The sequence below is a fragment of the Tachypleus tridentatus genome, chromosome 7, assembly GCF_004210375.1.
Source record: "Tachypleus tridentatus isolate NWPU-2018 chromosome 7, ASM421037v1, whole genome shotgun sequence".
NCBI classification, from domain to species: Eukaryota; Metazoa; Arthropoda; class Merostomata; order Xiphosura; family Limulidae; genus Tachypleus; species Tachypleus tridentatus.
The window spans coordinates 94,963,371-94,985,539 of record NC_134831.1 but is presented as its reverse complement, the minus strand read 5'-3'; the positions used below and the strand labels follow the sequence as shown (position 1 = coordinate 94,985,539).

Genomic DNA, 22,169 nt, shown 5'->3' with positions numbered 1-22,169 from the left:
GATAGGCTGCCAACAATTTTAGGGAAGAAGCAACATAATGGAGCAAGCGTGAGGATCAAACAAATACAAGGAAAATGTGATCTGTCCAAAGTGATCACATGAAATATCCTGTAGAATCAAAATACATGTCCACAAGAATGTGGAAGGCCCAAATGTGCAAACAGGCAAATGAGGGTACAAGGTTTATCTATCCCATCATGTAATAAAGCAATAAATCTCCAAGCACAGGTGAAGAATGAAAAAACTAAACAGTACTCTTCAACAACTTTTCCACCAACAAGAGAAAAGGAGTTTGATCCAAACTGGACTCATAAGAAGCTGACTTAGTAAAGAAAAAGTCATATAAACAGAGTCCAATTCTCCCCAGAATCAACAAAAGACAACTTCAGAGTCCCAAGAAGAAAGCACGTCTAAGCAAAATGTACATTTCTATCTCCCACAAGATCAAAACAAATACAAACACCCGACCGTAAAGAGATACTAGATAACAAACCAAGAATAGGGGAGATTGGATTCCATGCTGACAACAGTAATACAGGAATATTTACTTAAAAATATCACCATTTTTTTTTTACCATAAGGAAATTATAACTACATGGAAATCCACAAGGTAATGCAAAAAATTGCAATCCATAATGGAACTAGGTGTAACACCTTGTCAGAAAAACAGTGACCAGTACATTACACTGCACAACAAAGTTTTTACTTCTTGAACACTGTTGGGTGTTCCTCATAGATTTTTGGCTGCTGATCACGAAAATCACATCCAAATTTGCCCATCATGTACCATTTCATCGAAATCTTCAGTTTTGTTATGCTTTTTCTCATATTTGTGTCCAAAAATTTTCGTTTCTGTAAGAGACCTATGAACAATGTTTTGTGCAATCTGGGCATGCCCATCATGAAATCAGGCCAGGTTGGAAGCTGTTCTGTGGAAGTATGCAGCCCGGGCATGCCAGAGCCAGCTTGACACTGTCTCAGCAGGCTATAAAAGTGGCTTGCATACACAGATGCTGCTCATTGGATTAATATAGACCTTATAGTGTGTACGTATTGTTTCAGAATATAGCATTGCCTCAGCAGCACTGTAACAAGTAAGTTAGATGTTATAGACGTTTTACAGGATGATTGGTGTCGGTCAATATGACTCATCAATGTCGTACCAGCCGCGATACATTCTGCTATATTTGTGGCAAGTATACACTTGTTCATTAGAGATGCTCAATGACTGCTCTTGTGAAGAAAGTATATCATCTGTACTTTGGCTGTTAAATTGATGATCAAGACCAATGGGCACCTCACATTTGTTGTGTGACATGTGCTGTATATCTAAGAGCTTGGCTCAGATGCACTTGAAAGACAATGCCATTTGCTGTCCTGATAATATGGCGAGAACAGAAAGACCATGTGATGAACTGTTACTTCTGTTTGACTAATGTGTCTGGTTTCTCTGCCAAAAACAAGAAGTCAATTGAATACCCTAATCTGCCTTCAGCAATGAGACCCGTGCCATATGATGACAGTCTTCCAATTCCGAAACCACCAGAAGAATGTACCTTAGACAAACCAGATGAAGAAACTGCAATACAGGGAACTGGCAGTGACATTGATCCAGATTTTGAACCGTGCTCCTCAGGTGATCCACATCTCATAACACAGCCAGAATTAAACGATCTGATCAGAGATTTAGGTCTGTCAAAAGCAAAAGCTGAATAGCTGGGTTTCAAGACTGCAGGAATGGTATTTGCTGTCACCAGGTACGAAAATTTCTGTTTTTCGAAGCCACCAAGATGATATAACCAAATTCTTTGCACAAGTTGACAATCTCTGTTTCTGTGTTGACATCGAAGGATTGTTCTCTGCTTTGGGTTGTGACCATGACCCACAAGAGTGGCATCTCTTTATTGATTCATCAATGTTAAGCCTCAAAACTGTTCTGTTACACAATGATAATGTTCACTCTTCAATACCTGTTGTCTATGCAGTACACATGAAAGAAACCTACAAGAACATGGAAATGTTGCTGAAGCACATCCAGTACAGCAAGTACAACTGGAATATCTGTGGAAATCTGAAAGTCGTTGCTATGTTACTGGAACTGCAGCTCAGCTATACAAAGTACTGTTGTTTCATCTGTGAATGGGACAGTTGTGCCAAAGAGTCACATTATTCTAGACAGAGCTGGCCACTCTGTAAAAAATTAGTTCCAAGACAGAAAAATGTGGCGTATGAACTGCTTGTTGACCCGCCAAAGATTGTTTTGCCTCCTCTTCACATAAAATTGGGACTTATGAAGAATTTTGTGAAAGCGATGAACAAAGAAGGTGAAGGTTTTCGTTATTTAAGACAGATGTTCCCAAGAATAACTGAGGCCAAGATCAAAGAAGACATTTTTGTTGGCCCTTAGATCAGACATGTTATGAGTGACAAGCGGTTCGAAGATCTGTTAGTTGGGTCAGAAAAGATTGCCTGGAAAGCCTTCAAAGACGTTGTTGACAATTTTCTTCGAAATTACAGAGCCCTACATTACATTCAGCTGGTAGACAAACTTTTCAAAGCATACAAAACAATGAAGTGCAACATGTCACTCAAGATTCATTTCCTCCACTCACACTTGGACTTCTTCCCTGCAAATCTCAGTACTGTCGTAATGAACACAGTAAAAGGATTCACCAGGACATTGCTACAGTGGAAAAACAATATTAAGGCAACTGGAATCCGTCAATGCTTGCTGACTACTGATGGGCACTGCAACATGGTGCACTGGACATTGAATACAAATGAAAATCAGGAGCAAAACACTTTTAATTATGTTGAACTTAATAGCATATTAGAAACATAAATGCAAGTTAAATACCTTACTGCTGGTAAACAGTTAACTGTCTATTTCTCAGAGTTCCTCCGTGATGAAGCAAAACCAAAACTATATTTGTGCATACCCACCAGGTACCAGTTACAATCAGCAAAAACTTTTCAAAAACATTGTGCAGTATTATCTGAGTGAGTTAATTATAGACAGTGCCAGGATAGATAATACATTGAAGTGGGTGGAGAGATTTACAAATTAGATATTGCAAGGATATTTGAGTGGAGTATAGAAGATTGGAGCATGCAATGCTAATGCTCAGGCAAGCAATGCTAATGTTGAAGAACAGATGTAGTGTCAGCAGATGGTAAGCATGTTTTGGAAGAAAGAGCTTTAATTTACAATCAAGTAAGAGACTTACCTCGTCTGAGGAATTAGCATAGAAGAACCATGAAAAGTTAGACACATTGAAATCTTGCATTCTTGTTTTCTACACTTGTGCTTTGCATTATTTGGTAGATTAATGGTTACATTAAGATTCTGGTCTGCAGCTTTACCTAGAGGAAAAGAACTGTCATACTCAACAAACATGGCTGGATTGATCTGTACATACATTCAACAATGATATAATATTTTATTAACCTTTAGCAAGAGATACATTTGTTACATGACTTCCTGTTTTTATCAGAATCATTAAACCTCCTAGAAACACATTCTCTCACAACAAAGAGAAAAATAAAAACCAGGTGGCAATACTGCTACTAATACTTCTTTGAATTTTACTGCATATTAAAAACATTCTGAATGTGAAGTTCGGCATCTTAAAATATACAATACTTCAGTTATCTTGAAAACTCGTGTTCATTCTTGCTCTAAAATCCAAACAACATCAAATTTTACAGTTTTAACACAAAGAGTGTTGTGCAAAACAGTAAAACAAAATCTTATGGTCATTCAAACAATCATGATAAAAAGGCACAGCAAGCTAAAGACTTAAGAAACGTCAATAATTAGGCTTTGTAGAATGAAAAATGAACACTTGTGATGAAATACCAGGGAGACAGAAGGTTGATAATAAAACATTACAGTACAGAAAGAACATGAATAACTATACCTATAGGAGATAGCAAGCAGAATCTCATTTAAACAAATTATTGGTAGATTAGAGATATACACTTGAAAACCTAACATTTACATACTAGTTCTGCAAAAATTTGAAAGGGTTAGAACCTCAAATTATCAACGGCCATAAAAGTGGCTTTGGTAATACATCTATTACAACCAAAACATAAAATTTCACTGCCACACTATGTCTGACAAACATTTAAAACCACAGTAAGAGAGATAAATCATTCAAATGATGAACTTTACAAAGAATAATAATCTCTGTGTACTAATTTGGTACCATGTGGCCATGGATATTTTACACCTGTAAAGTTGATTCCTTGCAATCCAACAGTGTGTGACTAGATAATGGAGAAAAGGTATTAAAAAGCTAGACCAACAAATGGTGTGTTGATAAGAACATAACACTTTGAAAAATGGAGTCTTTAATACTTGTACAATAGTGTATTCAGAACAGTAATATGGTACAAAACCCCATCTCAAAACAACACTCTCAGATGTAAAGTTACAAAAGAGAGCCTTCAAACTCAAAATGTCATTGAGAAAAGGATGGACAAACAACTTTGTACCAAACAAGATAATAAACAAGGATTTGAAGCTGGCAAGTTTTGGAACCAATGACTGGATTAGTCAGAAATAAACTGAAATCACACAAGTGTCAAGCTATTTAACTAATGTTACACCAAAGGAATATTCTGTATTTGCTTAAGCATAGGTTTTGAAGTTGACATCTACATGCAGTGGAATGTCCATCAAGGTGTACATCTATAAGTAACCTCAATGAAACCTTTTACAATGTAAATGATGGCATTGGAAAATAGTGCATAGCAACAAGACATGATCAAGGAATGTAGAAATAGTTCTGTTACAATGTAAACTATGGTGTTGGGTAAGAGGGCACAGCAACTAGACATGATCAAGGAATGTAGAAATAGTTCTGTTACAATGTAAACTATGGTGTTGGGTAAGAGGGCACAGCAACTAGACATGATCAAGGAATGTAGAAATAGTTCTGTTACAATGTAAACTATGGTGTTGGGTAATAGTGCGTAGTAACTATACATGATCAAGGAATGCAAAAATATTCTGTTACAATGTAAACTATGGTGTTTGGTAATAGTGTACAGCAACTAGACATGATCAAGGAATGAAAAAATAATTCTGTTACAATGTAAACTGTGGTGTTGGGAAAGAGGGCACAGCAACTAGACATGATCAAGGAATGTAGAAATAGTTCTGTTACAATGTAAACTATGGTGTTGGGTAATAGTGTGTAGTAACTATACATGATCAAGGAATGTAAAACTATTCTGTTACAGTGTAAACTATGATGTTGGGTAATAGTGCACAGCAACTAGACATGATCAAGGAAAGTAAAAATAGTTCTGTTACAATGTAAACTATGGTGTTGGGTAAGAGGGCACAGCAACGAGACATGATCAAGGAATGTAGAAATAGTTCTGTTACAATGTAAACTGTGGTGTTGGGTAATAGTGTACAGCAACTATACATTATCAAAAAATGTAAAACTATTCTGTTACAGTGTAAACTATGATGTTGGGTAATAGTGCACAGCAACTAGACATGATCAAGGAAAGTAAAAATAGTTCTGTTACAATGTAAACTGTGGTGTTGGGTAATAGTGCACAGCAACTATACAAGATCAAGGAATGTAAAAATATTCTGTTACAATGTAAACTATGGTGTTGGGTAATAGTGCACAGCAACTAGAAATGATCTAGTGATACAAGTTCTCTATCAGCAGCTGTCATAAAGAAGTAACATGATAAAAGTTCTCTATCAGCAGCTGTCATAATGAAATAACATGATACTAGTTCTCTATCAGCAGCTGTCATAAGGAAGTAACATGATACAAGTTCTCTATCAGCAGCTGTCATAAGGAAGTAACATGATACAAGTTCTCTATCAGCAGCTGTCATAAGGAAGTAACATGATACATGTTCTCTATCAGCCATTGTCATAATGAAGTAACATGATACAAGTTCTCTATCAGCAGCTGTCATAATGAAGTAACATGATACAAGTTCTCTATCAGCAGCTGTCATAATGAAGTAACATGATACAAGTTCTCTATCAGCACCTGTCATAAGGAAGTAACATGATAAAAGTTCTTTATCAGCCGTTGTCATAATGAAGTAACATGATAAATGTTCTCTATCAGCAGCTGTCATAATGAAGTGACATAACACAAGTCTTCTATCAGCAGCCATCATAATGAAGTAACATGATAAAAGTTCTCTATCAGCAGCCATCATAAGGAAGTAACATGATACACGTTCTCTTTCAGCTGTTGTCATAATGAAGTAACATGATAAATGTTCTCTATCAGCAGCTGTCATAATGAAGTAACATGATACAAGTTCTTTATCAGCAGCCATCATAACAAAGTAACATGATACAAGTCTTCTAATCAGCAGTAAAACAATTGTCACAATATATTTTAAATTCCCATATCTCTTATCTTCCCAAATAGATGTTTTAAAATAATCGTGTTCATCCATTAAGTGTGGCTGTACTCTGTACTAGACCAACTATTGAAAAGCTAGTAAATGTTGAATCTTCTGTTACAAGTGACTGGAAAGTTGTTTAAATCATTTTGAAGTGTGGCTCCTTGCATTTACAAGGATTTTTAAAAGATGATTGTCCCTAAGGTGAAACAAATTTCCAAATCCTTCATTTTATCCTTCCAAGATGTGTTCACTCCCTATAAATTAAACAAATAGTCCACAATAATTTATCCCAACACAAATGCATCAAATACAATACAAACATATGGGAAGGTATGGAACAGGATGAAGAGGTGATAATCCTCCAAGAGAACATACTTATCTCATTCTTACAGGTGTTTTCTCAATAACACATATTGTCATATTATTATAAAACACAGCACAAAAGGATCTGCAAGAGTTGAACAGTTCTGAAATTAGTAAATAAATCTTCTATCATTTTTAATGTTAAAACCACTAAGAGATGCAACCAAAATTCCAGCATATTTTGAGAATTTTCAGATCCTTTTGTTTGACAATGAGTTGTCCTGTTGCCTTTGAACTAATCTCATCCAAACCTTATAGGATCATACAATGGACCTAGAAATATGTCACAGAGTGGTCAAGTAAATAAATTTAGTCTTCTAAAAACTGTTTAATTTTGAAGTTTAAGTTCAAAAAATGTCCAGTTCAATCTATACTTTGATAAATAAGTGTTATTGTGTTATACAAGTTTCAGAGAATTCCACTCCTCATCAGTAACCCTAAACACAGATTAGCTAAAGAGAGGTAAGCTGGACCTATATCACAGTGGAATGTATCAAAGATACTGTTGGTTTGAATGGCTATGTAATGTGAAGAACTGATTAGTAACTAATGACACTTTTTCTACTTCACCTATCAAGAACTGATTAGTAACTAATGACACTTTTTCTACTTCACCTATCAAGAACTGATTAGTAACTAATGACTTTTCTACTTCACCTATCAAGAACTGATTAGTAACTAATGACACTTTTTCTACTTCACCTATCAAGAACTGATTAGTAACTAATGACACTTTTTCTACTTCACCTATCAAGAACTGATTAGTAACTAATGACACTTTTCCTACTTCACTTATCAAGAACTGATTAGTAACTAATGACACTTTTTCTACTTCACCTATCAAGAACTGATTAGTAACTAATGACGCTTTTTCTACTTCACCTATCAAGAACTGATTAGTAACTAATGACGCTTTTTCTACTTCACCTATCAAGAACTGATTAGTAACTAATGACACTTTTTCTACTTCACCTATCAAGAACTGATTAGTAACTAATGACGTTTTTTCTACTTCACCTATCAAGAACTGATTAGTAACTAATGACGCTTTTTCTACTTCACTTATCAAGAACTGATTAGTAACTAATGACACTTTTTCTACTTCACCTATCAAGAACTGATTAGTAACTAATGACACTTTTTCTACTTCACCTATCAAGAACTGATTAGTAACTAATGACACTTTTTCTACTTCACCTATCAAGAACTGATTAGTAACTAATGACACTTTTCCTACTTCACTTATCAAGAACTGATTAGTAACTAATGACACTTTTTCTACTTCACCTATCAAGAACTGATTAGTAACTAATGACGCTTTTTCTACTTCACCTATCAAGAACTGATTAGTAACTAATGACGCTTTTTCTACTTCACCTATCAGGAATTGATTAGTAACTAATGACACTTTTTCTACTTCACCTATCAAGAACTGATTAGTAACTAATGACGTTTTTTCTACTTCACCTATCAAGAACTGATTAGTAACTAATGACGCTTTTTCTACTTCACTTATCAAGAACTGATTAGTAACTAATGACACTTTTTCTACTTCACCTATCAAGAACTGATTAGTAACTAATGATGCTTTTTCTACTTCACCTATCAAGAACTGATTAGTAACTAATGACGCTTTTTCTACTTCACCTATCAAGAACTGATTAGTAACTAATGATGCTTTTTCTACTTCACCTATCAAGAACTGATTAGTAACTAATGACACTTTTTCTACTTCACCTATCAAGAACTGATTAGTAACTAATGACACTTTTTCTACTTCACCTATCAAGAACTGATTAGTAACTAATGACACTTTTTCTACTTCACCTATCAAGAACTGATTAGTAACTAATGACGCTTTTTCTACTTCACCTATCAAGAACTGATTAGTAACTAATGACACTTTTTCCACTTCACCTATCAAGAACTGATTAGTAACTAATGACACTTTTTCTACTTCACCTATCAAGAACTGATTAGTAACTAATGATGCTTTTTCTACTTCACCTATCAAGAACTGATTAGTAACTAATGATGCTTTTTCTACTTCACCTATCAAGAACTGATTAGTAACTAATGACACTTTTTCTACTTCACCTATCAAGAACTGATTAGTAACTAATGACACTTTTTCTACTTCACCTATCAAGAACTGATTAGTAACTAATGACACTTTTTCTACTTCACCTATCAAGAACTGATTAGTAACTAATGACGCTTTTTCTACTTCACCTATCAAGAACTGATTAGTAACTAATGACACTTTTTCCACTTCACCTGTCCAGTGTATAAACTTTTTTCATAGTGACTATAAAGCACAAACACATCAACAGTATGTTTGATGACAAAGTGTGGTTATCACCTGGTCTCACCCACCCTGGGTCAAACACAGCAAAAATATATTTCTTTAGCTGATGACCCCAAATTATTGGACCAATTTATATTCTTAAAATTCTTTATTTTGATTATTTTTTTTTGGAATTTAATTTTTTTTTCAAGTAAAATGTTGAGGTCTTTCATTAAAAATATTCAGCATTCATATTTTTTCCATGAAAAATGCCAATCAAAGCACAAAAAGTAAGACCTTGATTTAACATGTTCATTTCAATGCTGGAATCACCAAGAAATCTTTATTTTTGAAAAGGAAGACAGAAACTTCTAATGTGGTCTATCAAGAGGCAAAAAAGTACAACAAACACTGAGATTGTAGAAAGGAATAAGTAAAAATAATAAAGTAACTGTAACACTATTTATTTAATGTGTAATAAAGCAGTTCATTAGTAAATTATGTGTAAAATAAGTTGTACATACAAGGACAAATTCTTAGTTTAATTTATTAGTTCAAGTCAAACATTCAATCATTATGCTTCCTGATGTAGAATGGATGTCTCTCTCACCTTGTAGGCAAAAAACGTTTCACAGAACTTTATATCACGAACTGAAGACACTTCCTGGATGGGAATGTTTCTGAGCAGGCAATACCAGAAAACTGCTACTGCCAGTTAAAAGATGCAGACATTAAAACTATAATGACCAAATAAAACACAAGTATACTCAGTTAGATCTAGGCAACTGGCTTCCTTCCAAACCAAATAAATGTCAAAACACCAAAACAGCTTTATTGACAGACAAGGTCCTAATCTATTGACATTTTATAATGAATAATAAATGTTAATAAGAAACAAAACTGGATATAAGTTGTCATAACCTAGTTCACTTAAAATATTTTCTCTGGAGACAGAAGGAAAAATGTTTATACTAATCATCGGCTAGCACAGCTGATGAAAACACTCAGAAACAAAAGCACCAAGCTATCAATGACCACAAACTGACCTACACAGTCACATGGACCTTATCATTAAAGAAACATTGTACTTGGGATTAGAACTTTTAACCTAAATCAATAAAATATTCTGTTCCAAAGATATTTGAATTTCCATTTTTTGGAAACTGTTATTTCACCACATTGAAAGTAATAACAAGTGAAAATGCAGTTGACAAGAACAGAAAGTTCAAAGAACAATACTAGAAATTAAGAAACCTGAGACAAACTTCTGAAAATTAAATCATCATGGTAACAGGAGTAAAAAAACAACAATTCCTTTGTATATTCCAAACACAAATAAACATAACAGACCTTAGAAACAAAATGAAGAAAAATGTATGTGCAATAAATATAATAATAATTATTATTATTATAATAATTAACCCTGCAGGTCATTTTATTGCAGTGGAAAGAAGTGGTGGAAACTGGATTAGCCTAGAAGAGGACATGATCTGGTTTTCATATGTAACATTCCACACTTGATAAAGAAATGAGAGAGGAACTGTTCTAATATCTGATAAGATTATTAACTAAATCTCATATGAATGTTCAGAAAACAAAACTGGAAGCTCATCTGAACATTTTAAACACTCCCCAGCTAAAGTTAGTCAGGAACTAAAGAAATGAGGCTTAGCAAAAGTGTACTTACATGGAGGATGATAGTATAGAATGTTTTTGTCAGATATAATTAATGTTTCTAGGTTTTATCGCAAATGACAGTAACAAACATTCTTGTGAAGTACAATGAAAAGTAACTTTTTAAATCAACCTGGTTGTTCATGTACAATAGAAATCAGAGCTGATTGATAAGGTGGAAAATGGTCAGTTATCTCAAACCGATATCATACATACAGAGAAACATAAATTAATGAAGTTTGGATAGAGTTCTAGCATGAAAGGAGAGCCATAATAACTTAGTAACTGCTGATATAATGATTATCAAATGGATGGCAGACTAAACATTGAAAGGGAGAGATTGTTATCCAACTCTGCCTGATAAACAGCAAGACTTCTGTATGTTACATGTCCATGACAAAACAGTAGAACTAAACTTAAACAGTTTATAATAATCACATGAGACTACAGCTTAGAAACATTACAGTACAAAAGCTATGAAGCAGTTAGTCAGAGGTTAGCTTTAACTCATGTTTCCCTACTAGGAAAGTTTGCTACGATAAACCGAAGATCAGTTCTTTCATAAGTATTCTTTCTGGAATATAAATCTTTATGTACATCTAACAAAGTAGATACTTTTGATGAAGTAGCAAGGCATGTTAAATAGTATTTGAAAACTATAGTTCTTAATTAAAGAGATTTCTTTTCCTTATGTGAAGGAATGAGCTGATGAGAGAAAATTTTACAGATATTGAACAGTAAACTTGTATCTAATATCTTTATTTTTGTTTTCAATTAAATGAGTTTATATTTTGCCTATAAATACTGATTCTGACTCTCTAATTCTAACATAAACTTCCTTAAGTTGCATGAAACTACCACCGACTGCACATTCTGGATATTTTAAACATGCTGAGTTGTTGTTCACATCAGTAGTCCTCACTTGCTGTATACTGTATTTAAAATCTAACAACATGACTCATCACTTAGGCACTTGAAATAGTGATAAGATTTGTAAATAAGTCAAGAATTCACTCTAGTGACATAAAAAACTAAAGCCCTACTAATATCTAATAATCAGTATTTAAAACTTAGATAATAATAATTACTTCAGTAAGACATTCTTGTTCATGAGGTGTAAATCAAGACCATAATTTAGTTGTTACACAAACAAAGCTGTGCAGATTTTGTAAAATAAACAAAGAGATAAAAAGAGATGTGCTATGTACAAACCTGGCAGCCCTATCAACCTTCCTGTTACTACACCACTAAAACTTCCAATGGAAGTCATCATCTTCCACAACTTCTTACTTAGCTTGAAAGTTACTGCTACTGACAGTGAAACACGGGAAGGTAACTGTGACTCTTCCCCAAAGCCAGCAATATCTGGTAGTAAAGCACTCATACTCTTTGACTGGTCGACTACAGGTCTTTTGGCAGTCAACCTGGACAGCAACGAAACTGAAGAGTTCCCGGAGCTTGTCAGGTTGGAGATCACAGATGCTTCTGTTGTTGTGTACAAGAGTGGGTTCAGTTTCTTACGTGAATAAATCTTACTATTATTTGTTATAACTTCTTTTCAACACAAATGTCAAGTTCAGTGATACGGTGAAGAAATATGTTCCAATCCTGTAAAAAATTACAAAATATTTTGTCAAGTTCAGTGATACGGTGAAGAAATATGTTCCAATCCTGTAAAAAATTACAAAATATTTTGTCAAGTTCAGTGATACGGTGAAGAAATATGTTCCAATCCTGTAAAAAATTACAAAATATTTTGTCAAGTTCAGTGATACGGTGAAGAAATATGTTCCAATCCTGTAAAAAATTACAAAATATTTTGTCAAGTTCAGTGATACGGTGAAGAAATATGTTCCAATCCTGTAAAAAATTACAAAATATTTTGTCAAGTTCAGTGATACGGTGAAGAAATATGTTCCAATCCTGTAAAAAATTACAAAATATTTTCCGATCTTCATCAAGTGAAAGAAAATTTTGTGTTAGATATTTTATTAGCAGTTTTGTCAAGTTCAGTGATACGGTGAAGAAATATGTTCCAATCCTGTAAAAAATTACAAAATATTTTCCGATCTTCATCAAGTGAAAGAAAATTTTGTGTTAGATATTTTATTAGCAGTTTTTAAAAACAACTAGAGTTTTATGTATGTGTGGACAACAAAATCTCTACAGGGTCATTTTTGAATCCCATTAGTAGTAATTTTAAGAAGAAACATTTCAAGTTACCCTTTATTTATTTAAATCAAATAAACAAATAAAAAACATAAGGTCAGAATGTAATGTATACCATTACAATAAAAAGTGGCGAAAACTATTAATATAGAGTTAAGAAGGACAAGAATCTAAGGTTTGAGCTTATTCCCAATAAATGCAGAAAATTCGATAATTTATCAATAAAACATACACACGTATGTATATATACTTTGTAAAAAATAACTAGAAACCTTTTTACAATATCATGTTGGACCATCTTGTGTTTTACTAACAGGACATAGAATGCAAGAGCTGCTGGAGTTTATTATACTTAATTTTTATTTGTTCCTCAGATATTATTGTCTCAAAATTATCCAAGAATGAAGATAAAAGATTGCATTCTTTGAAAATGTGATCGAAAATATCTCACATTCCCAATGGGATTGAGATTGGAGAGAAGACAACGAAGCACCTAAACAGACACTTCACAGTAAAAGCCTACCACCCTACCCTATTCAATGTTCTCCCACCCAATTTTTTTTATAAATCTTATGTGACAGCAGTAGTAATCCAACATATAATAAACTTTTATTACTGTAAATTAGACTTAAAAAATAACACACACACATTTATTACCATCGAACCCAACAAATCACTTGTGAGAAACAGAATCCAGAACCACACAAATATTATAATTAGCAAATCCCCTTTGCAGTTTGAAAGACATCCAGGTGCTTTAATTAGGAGCAGTACAGCAGTATGTTTGGATATTCTACAAACAGCCTCAGTTTAAAAAAACAAACTAGAATAACATCAATATATTTTGTAAAAAATTTCAAGCCCATTAGGAAGTGAATGAAAATCAAACTAGAAAGCATATGCAGGTAATATGATTGTATTAATAAGTAACAACAATGTTTAAGTTCTCCACACTAGGTGGCGTAATATTTAATTTTTACTGCGATAGTATCATATCAGTTAACTTTATAAAAGTGTGCTGTGAAACAATGTAGGCAAATTACATGAGAGACGATACTTCCACTATAACAATTTAATATTTTGGATTAATTAATCCAATTTAATTAAATGAATAAGTAAAACACAATTAACATAATGTTAAAATATACTGTATAAAATTAGTTCAGTAAAGTGATTTCAAAGCTTATACCTTTATTTCTATTAAGACGATCGATATGAAAATGGAAACTATTGTAAACAAACATTTACATTTTTTGCTTTAAATGAACTACATGTAACTATTATAATCCTGATTCTTAAACAGAATGCCTCCTTTCAAACATTTTTTATGAAATTTGTTTGTTGATTGGTTGTTTGGTATTTATTGGCACAAGTCAAATAGGCTATCTGTGCCAAATAAGTGGTAAAATATTAAAAATAAAATCATTAAAATACATAGAAAAGAATCACGTTAAAACAAAGTCCAATTTTTGAATTAAAAACTTGAACAGAATTAAAATGGCTAACGACCCTTAAAAATTTAAAAACACAACTGAGGTGGACAATGTTGCCAATGACAATGTCCAAAGTCAAGGGTGAACCCATGGTAAAAATATTTCTAAAATGGTGCCATCACTCATGGTTGTAATGATGGCACGACAGTAAAATGTGGGCTATTGTGACTTTAGTGTCACACAGACCACACACTGGTACACCAGTCCCAGATAAAAGAAAATGATGAGTTAAAAAACTGACCAATGTGTAGTCCAGTTAGGGTAACTTTCTCCTTCCAATCCTTATGGAAACAAGATGGCCAAAGTCTAATAGAAGGTTTTATCTGGAAAAGCTTGTTATCACATTGCTCACTCCAAGTCAACTGTCAACTGACAGAGAGCTGAGCCTTCAAGACAGGACCGAGTCCATATATGGGACAGGTACGGTCCTGATAGCACCAGAACAGACACTCTTAGCTGTGGTGTCAGCGAGCTCATTACTGCGAATAACAACATGGCCCAGTATCCAGAACAATTGGATAGAAATAGATGATAAAGAAAAACAAGCTGGTCAGTTTTGTATATCAATGAGAACAGGGTGAGAACTGATGTGAAGCAATTCCAGGGTCAGTAGAGAGCTAAGAAAATCAGTATAAATAGTACAGTTAGTGTACTGCATAGCTTCTACAGTGAACACAGAAGCTGTAAAGAGGATCCTATGTGCAACCACAGGACCACAATAAACTTTGGCAGAACCCACAAAAATCACCTAATTTTGAACCATCCGTATAAATAGAAATTGAAGAATGGTTCAAAAGATGTTTGCCAAATAGAAGACAGTACTTCAAATTGGAAGTATCCACCTTCTTCAGATGATTCAAAGAAAGGTCACATTTAGGGATGATAATAACCCATGGTGGGATAGGCTGACCAGTGGAGACAGCAATGTCATCCAAGGACAGGCCCAATTCAGACAACTGCACCTGGATACAAAGGCCAAAAGAAACAATGGTAGACTGTCTATTCTGAAAAAAAATGGCCCACTGAGGAAGGAAAACACAACCTCAGGTTGGATGCTGTGGTAACGTTCAAAGTTTTACCACAATAGTAAAGACAGCTGCAGACAGCATAGGTGTATTGGAAGCTCGTGAGACTCAGTGTACAAACTCTGGACTGTAGAAGTGCAGAAATCCCCTATGCAGAGCCAGATCCTCTAATGGTGAACAGGGTCCAACATCTTCAAGGCCAAAGTCCTGGCAGAGTCATAGACCAGAGACCCACAGTCCAGTTTTAACTGAATGTGTGAACAATAGATTTTTAGCATAGAACATCAATCTGCTACCTGAGAAACGGAAGAGATGACACAGATGATGTTAAGTGCCTTTGTACACCTGAAACATAGCTGCTTCATGGAATAAAGGTCACCTTATGGTCAAAGATAAGACCCAAAAACTTTGCTTCAAGGATCACAGGAAACACAACTTCTCTGAGATGGAGCTCAAGATTGGGATGAATACCCTATTGGTGGCAGAATTGCATGAAGATGGTTTTAGAGCTGTGGTCCACATTAAAAATATTGGTTATCCATACTGTTATACCAGTTGAGTTTTCACTTATTTTGAACATTAAAAATAAAATTATTCTTTCTCTCCCCATCAGTAGCTCAAGGCTGGAAATGGTGGGAGACAGCCTTAGTAGTGGCATAATTCAGAAACAAATATAACACTCCTACAGCTGAAAATACAAGCACAATTAGTAGCAACAAGAAATATGCTTGTAACCCTTGAATCACGAGGTAACTGTCAATCTTAACCAGAACACCATGCCAAAAAACTTGATTTAATTAAAAAAATTAATAATAATGAAAATACTTAAATACTGACAATATTTAAATTACTAGAATAGTTGAAATAATTGAAAGTAGTGGCAACTCAAATAGGAATTTTCATTAATAAAATTATTTTTACGAGTCATAACACCAACAGATTAATCTGAACAAACTTTAATAATAATAGTGAGATATTATAATGGCAATAATTTCATTCATCAGTTACTTTACGTCTACTAATAGACGTTCATGGGTAAATGGGTTATGCCACTTAATCGAGTCAATTAGCTAGTTGAACCCATGATAACTTGAAAACCCAAGAGAAATGTTATTAAAGGTTTGGATTGGGATTGGCCACCTTTTGATGAAAACATCTTACACTTCTTGAACCAGGTCATGAATCTCTTCTCCAGACAAATTACAGGATAAAAGAACTGGTATTAGAATATTCCTGGATAGGCCTAGATTTTATACTAAAGTACCTTAAGTCCAAAGGTCAATAATACCTTTCTTGAGTGAGACAGGTTAGATAGGTTAAACATTGCCTCGATAATTACAGGATCCTGAAGCGAGTCAATGATACATTTAAAAATGACAATTCTGCAACAAAGAGGATACTTGAACAGCAACCTTGAGAGATGAACAGGATGGTTCTTAAAATAAACAAGTCGTGCTGAAACTGCACCATACAAGCATAAAGAAGGTTCATGGCCTTTAACCCTTAAACAGCAGAAATGTTGTAGGTAGCAGCATCGATTGATCATAGCCACCGTTTAAGGGTTAAAAAGAAACATAAAGAAGCTCCAGAACGACATAGAAGGATTTCAAGTAACAGAGGAATGCTATGGTCTAATATTAATGAGACCAATAAGAAAAGGTTATAGTCTGGGATGGAAGACAGCCCAAATTCGTGCTTGGTTAAGTGAAATGTAGAAGTCTTTATTAAATATTAAGAGAGAGAAACTAATAGTAATAAAACAACATAACTCAAAATTTATGTAAAGAAAATAAAACAGAAACAACACATATTGAGATAGGAGGAATACCTTATGGCACCAAGATATGATTTAAAGAAACATACAAAGTATACAAAGTGCCAATAAAGTGTTTATAGCACATAAATACTATGAAGATGTCATGTGCAAATAATGTTACATGATAGAAAACGATGGATTAAAATATTCTGTCAAAGAGACAAGACACATGAATTACCTTCTGTTCTGACACAAGACAATCTGTCCACAAGCTAACAGAGTCTAAATGCTATTTTAACAAGTGAAATCAGGGCTTTAATGTACTTTTCATGACCATACATATTATAGTTTCCAAGATCAAAAAATAATGTCATACTACAGTCAACAAGCATTACAAACAAATATGCCTAATGTTTGTGATAGAAATCACAAAACTGCAAATTTTTCAAATTAATGCATCACCTATAATGCCTATCACCCAACAACCAAGCACAGGTGTGGTCAGTTTTGTGATATTAGTGATTTTGTTTTACTGGATCTATTTTCCAATGTCATACACTTACAATTCTTCTGAACATTTTATCATATCTACTATCAGGTCAAACTTAAGTGTTTCAATGTCCCTTAAACCACTAGCTAAGCCTGTGTATTGTTGAACGTTCATAAGTAATGAAAAGTTTCTTTAGTTATAAGTTACTTGTTGCCAAAATACTGTAAACACATTTCAAATTTGTTATTCTTGTAACCCTAAAATTTGTGATAAAAGCATTTTTTTTTTTTATTCCAGAACATTTAGTGTCATCTTAGATATTCATAAACATATTGACCACAATGTTGGAGCTTCAAGTATTATATCTATAATCAAGCAGTGACTCACACATGGTAGTTAACCAACAGTACTTCAATCAATCAGTTTTATTGTTACATTAAGCCAAGAGGACCAAATAATCATAACCCCTATTAACAATCAGTCAAACACGTACTTAGCCAAAGTAAAAAAAACTAGCATTCTGGATATAAGCAGTCCAAAGTTAAAGTAAAAAAACAGGATTTTATTGAACAGTTTTCCAGGAATGGTAAAGTATGAGAAGGAAAACAAGAAATGAATAACAATATTATTTTTGGAACAATGAAAAACAAAGTTATATATCAAGGTTACAATACATGTACAATATCTTAATAACTTGTTGATGTACTAGCTTTCTCTTTATAATTATGAGTGGTACATAAAAAATATTTGTTAGAAAGGGGTCTGTAAACATAAATAAATCTCAAAAAATAGTTACATATACCTCCTTTGAATCTATACTCCTAATAATTACATATAACTCATAAAATCTGAATTTTTCAAAACATATAAAAAATCTTAAATATCTTTTTTACGGTACACAAGGTCTGCAGTCTGCACTTAACTTTTATATAATATCTAACAGATAAAGAGCTTACACTTAAGTATTCTGAGATTGTTTCCTAACATTAATAGATGTTACTATTTCTAAACATCTCCTGTACTTTATATTGTTTCTTAGAAAGATTTAAACAGAATAAAAATTACCTAGCACAGTTATTTTGTCTTACCATGGTAACATCTGGATTGGCCATTTCATTTTCACCAACTATGTAGGCCAAAACAACCGTTGTTATACCAAAAGCCATAAGGCAAATAGTAAAAACAAAGAGTGGGGGTTGTGTGGCAGCAAAACCTCGTAGACTCTGAAAAGGATGTGAAGCCATAGCTTTTCTTGCAAAACTATAAGTGAGAAAAACAACATATTACATGAAAACATTATAGCATTTTCTACAATATAAGAAATCATACCTAATGGCCATAATGCTTTAATACACAAAATTTATAAGAATGAAAAAAAAAAAAACTCAATTTGAAAACATGTATGTTGTAGCATAATTATATATAGAATATATATACAAGTGTTTGTAAAATGAATCCAGGATGATTTTTCACCCACCTCGGTGATCACTGACTCTCACTTTAAAATAAACTAAGTTTTGAGGTCACATTACTGTTCATAAATTCAGAGTTTTACAAAAATTTGATGTTACTTTGACAAAGCGTAAGATCCATACTTTGTTAACTATTATAAGACCTGACTGCAGTGATCAAACAAAGTCAACAACCAAAATGTCTCTAATTTTTATAAATATCAAGTGTTTTGAGCAACGTTTTAATTATGGGAAATTGCTCTAAGTTTTTCATTACATGAACTGAATTCACATAGATTTTGTGTTCGTATAATTTTTATACATATAAGTACGTATTTGTATTTTCCAATGATTGTTAAAAATTTTTAGTATATTGTACTCAACTGAAAAATGTATTTGACAATTATTTTATTGAAATAAAACCATTTCTTTCTAACAAGATGTTAATTATATGCAACAATGTATGATTTCTCACCTTGAAAAACAAAAACTATAATTACCAAACTGCCCAACTAATTAGATTCTCACTTGGAAAGAAATGCACTTTGGAAGTAATTTTCCTGATGTAATTAAGTTCTCACTTTAAAACAAACAAACTATCAAGATGTCTTCAAAAAGTAACAAAACCTGGTGAGATATGTCAAATGCAAGTTTAAATTCATCACTGAGACCAAATCTAATTAAACAGCACAGCAGAATAATGAACTAACAGACACAAAAATGTCATATACCTAAAACATCACTTACAGCCCATACCTGATTAATGTACAAGTCTTACCCAATTTTTTTACGTACATAAATAAATTACAAATTTACATAAATAAATTAAAAATTTACCACTTTTCAGAGGTCATTTTAGCATCCACAAAATAGTTTAGAAGATGGCTACTAAGCCTTTCTCAGCTTCTTACACAGTTTCTTGAAACTGTTTCAACGATTCTTGAGTATTCTACCACACACCTTGTACTAAAACTGTTCTGACAAAAATCACACATTTGTTTATCACCTTGAAAATTATAACATTGAGACAAAAAAGTAGCAGAGATTTCTGTATATATCAGCCATTTAAAGTACTAATATATTAAGAACATGTGGAAACACATGAAAATAAAAGTCCTTTGATCAATTCAGGGCACAAGCACAATTTTTTTTAAATTCTATTTTAAATTTCAGTTAGGCCTATTTCTATTTGCTACTGTCTTCTTATATTTTTGTGTATCATTACAGAAACTTAAAAGAAAAACCAATATAGTTTTCTCTCATAAGGTTTTCATGTTTTTAAGAAACAGCATTAACAATCTTCACAAACTCCTAATGTCATTTACTTTACCAAAAATGTTGGTAAAATTGGTTTTCTACAATAACTTTTTTCCAAAAGAAAAGATTTACCTAATCATCAAGAACACTTAAAATGTTACATAAATAAAACTTTTTTTATAATTCCAATCTGCAGAACAAGTAATTAAAAATTTAATTAGCCAGGTTAAACATTTTGTTTATCTTGTTTGTCTGATCGTACATTAAGTGATCTTTATGTTACTACTGGGTATCAGGACAATGTCATGCAATTTACCAATTTTATGTTTTTTTGCATACAAGCTAGTAACACAATGTTTCACTGTACATTCAGTATCATTATACATCGTTCTTATTGGCCTCTACTATAATTTCAAGTAGTTAAATCATTCCAGTGATAGAAAAAAAATATTTTTTTAAATAAACTAAACTGACGAGGTAATGTACAAACATAAAACAGATAGATTTACTCAAAACTATCAATTTTTAAACACTTGCAATCATTAAGTTGAAAATTATTAGTACTGTAAATAACTGTGCCAAGTTACAACGTAAACATAGCTCTTGGTAATTTACTACATGACGAAGTTTGATTTTGACAAGCACCTTTTTTATCTTCACTGACTACAGTGTTTATAACCGTAATTTATAGCGTATGATTATAAATAATAGAAACAGTAGTAATAATTTGATATTCGTATATTGCAAACTGTCATAGGTACTGCTCAATTTTAACTCTTAGTTCTAATCTAACAAAATTAACGTGTAAACTTAGGTATTCGAATTATAATATTAGTATAACATTAACAGAATACAAATTTAACATGACTGAGTGTTACTTACTTCTTCTGTATTAATAGTACCAGTAGTAGGGTTAACAAAACAGGTACTCAGCTACTTATTAATAAATCCTTTCTGTCTTAAGGCGACATCACGTTCACAACCCATACTTAAGTTACGCGTCTAAGCTACGTATGATTATCAGTCAAAAAAGCCAATTATCGCATTAAACTTGTTACTACGGCAAATTCTTTGAAGTAGTATTAGCTTATAAAATACGGTAAAATTCTTGCATAGGTGTCCTAGCAACACTGTATGCGTTCTCTAGCGGCGAAAGGGATTTACAAGGAACGTGACTGTCACTGCTGTTTAAAATGAAAAAAGTTAAACAGCGTGTGTAGTTCGACAAAAAAAAAAAACTATACAGCAAGATAGTTAAAGAACTGGAGCTAATTACAATTCTTTAGCAGTAAGTGTCTTTTTTTGTGCGAAAGTGTGTAAACTGCATATTCTTTTTGTGTCATATGATAACGATTGCATTCATTCTGTTAAACATGTCCAGTATCATTATTTCACACAAACTAGGAGTCACCAATGCCACAGTGCTCGAAACCAGGTTTTAATACCCATGGTGGGCAGAGCAGAGACAGCTTTTTGTGTAGCTTTGTGCTTAATTCTAAACAAACCACAGACTAGGAAACTCAATCAGGTTGTCAGATTCTGATTATCCTGATTATTTTGTTTATTTGTTGTTAAGCGTTAAAAGTTTTACCTGTACTTTTTAGCGATATCATACCACAAAGCCACTTCACTTTCATTATTTTTTGAGCGAATTTTCTTTTTTCAAACTGGGTCAGCGGAACCTAGGAATCCGCGAGTCATGTTCGAAATTTTATTAAAATATTTTTAAATACGATTTATACAATAAAAATTACTTTTGTACAATTAAATTGAATAATTAATTATGACACTTAATTTCAAAA

At 33.0% G+C, this 22,169-nt stretch overlaps 1 protein-coding gene across 3 annotated transcripts in view; it reads right to left on the bottom strand.

Moving 5' to 3' along the window:
* LOC143256232 (transmembrane protein 248-like) overlaps positions 1 to 21,528 on the bottom strand; it is a 38,870-nt gene extending 17,342 nt beyond the window's left edge. The window contains exons 1-5 of one of the 3 annotated variants that reach the window (XM_076513151.1): positions 21,250 to 21,528; positions 19,948 to 20,082; positions 18,748 to 18,919; positions 11,939 to 12,334; positions 3,228 to 3,363 (exon numbers count right to left, since the gene is read on the bottom strand). In XM_076513151.1, coding sequence (XP_076369266.1) covers positions 3,228 to 3,363; positions 11,939 to 12,110 — 308 coding nt within the window. In that variant the 5' untranslated portion in view covers positions 12,111 to 12,334; positions 18,748 to 18,919; positions 19,948 to 20,082; positions 21,250 to 21,528. The remainder of the gene's footprint in view (positions 1 to 3,227; positions 3,364 to 11,938; positions 12,335 to 18,747; positions 18,920 to 19,947; positions 20,083 to 21,249) is intronic. The other 2 variants (XM_076513150.1, XM_076513152.1) reach the window with 2 other exon arrangements.
* Between the last annotated feature and the right edge of the window lie 641 nt (positions 21,529 to 22,169).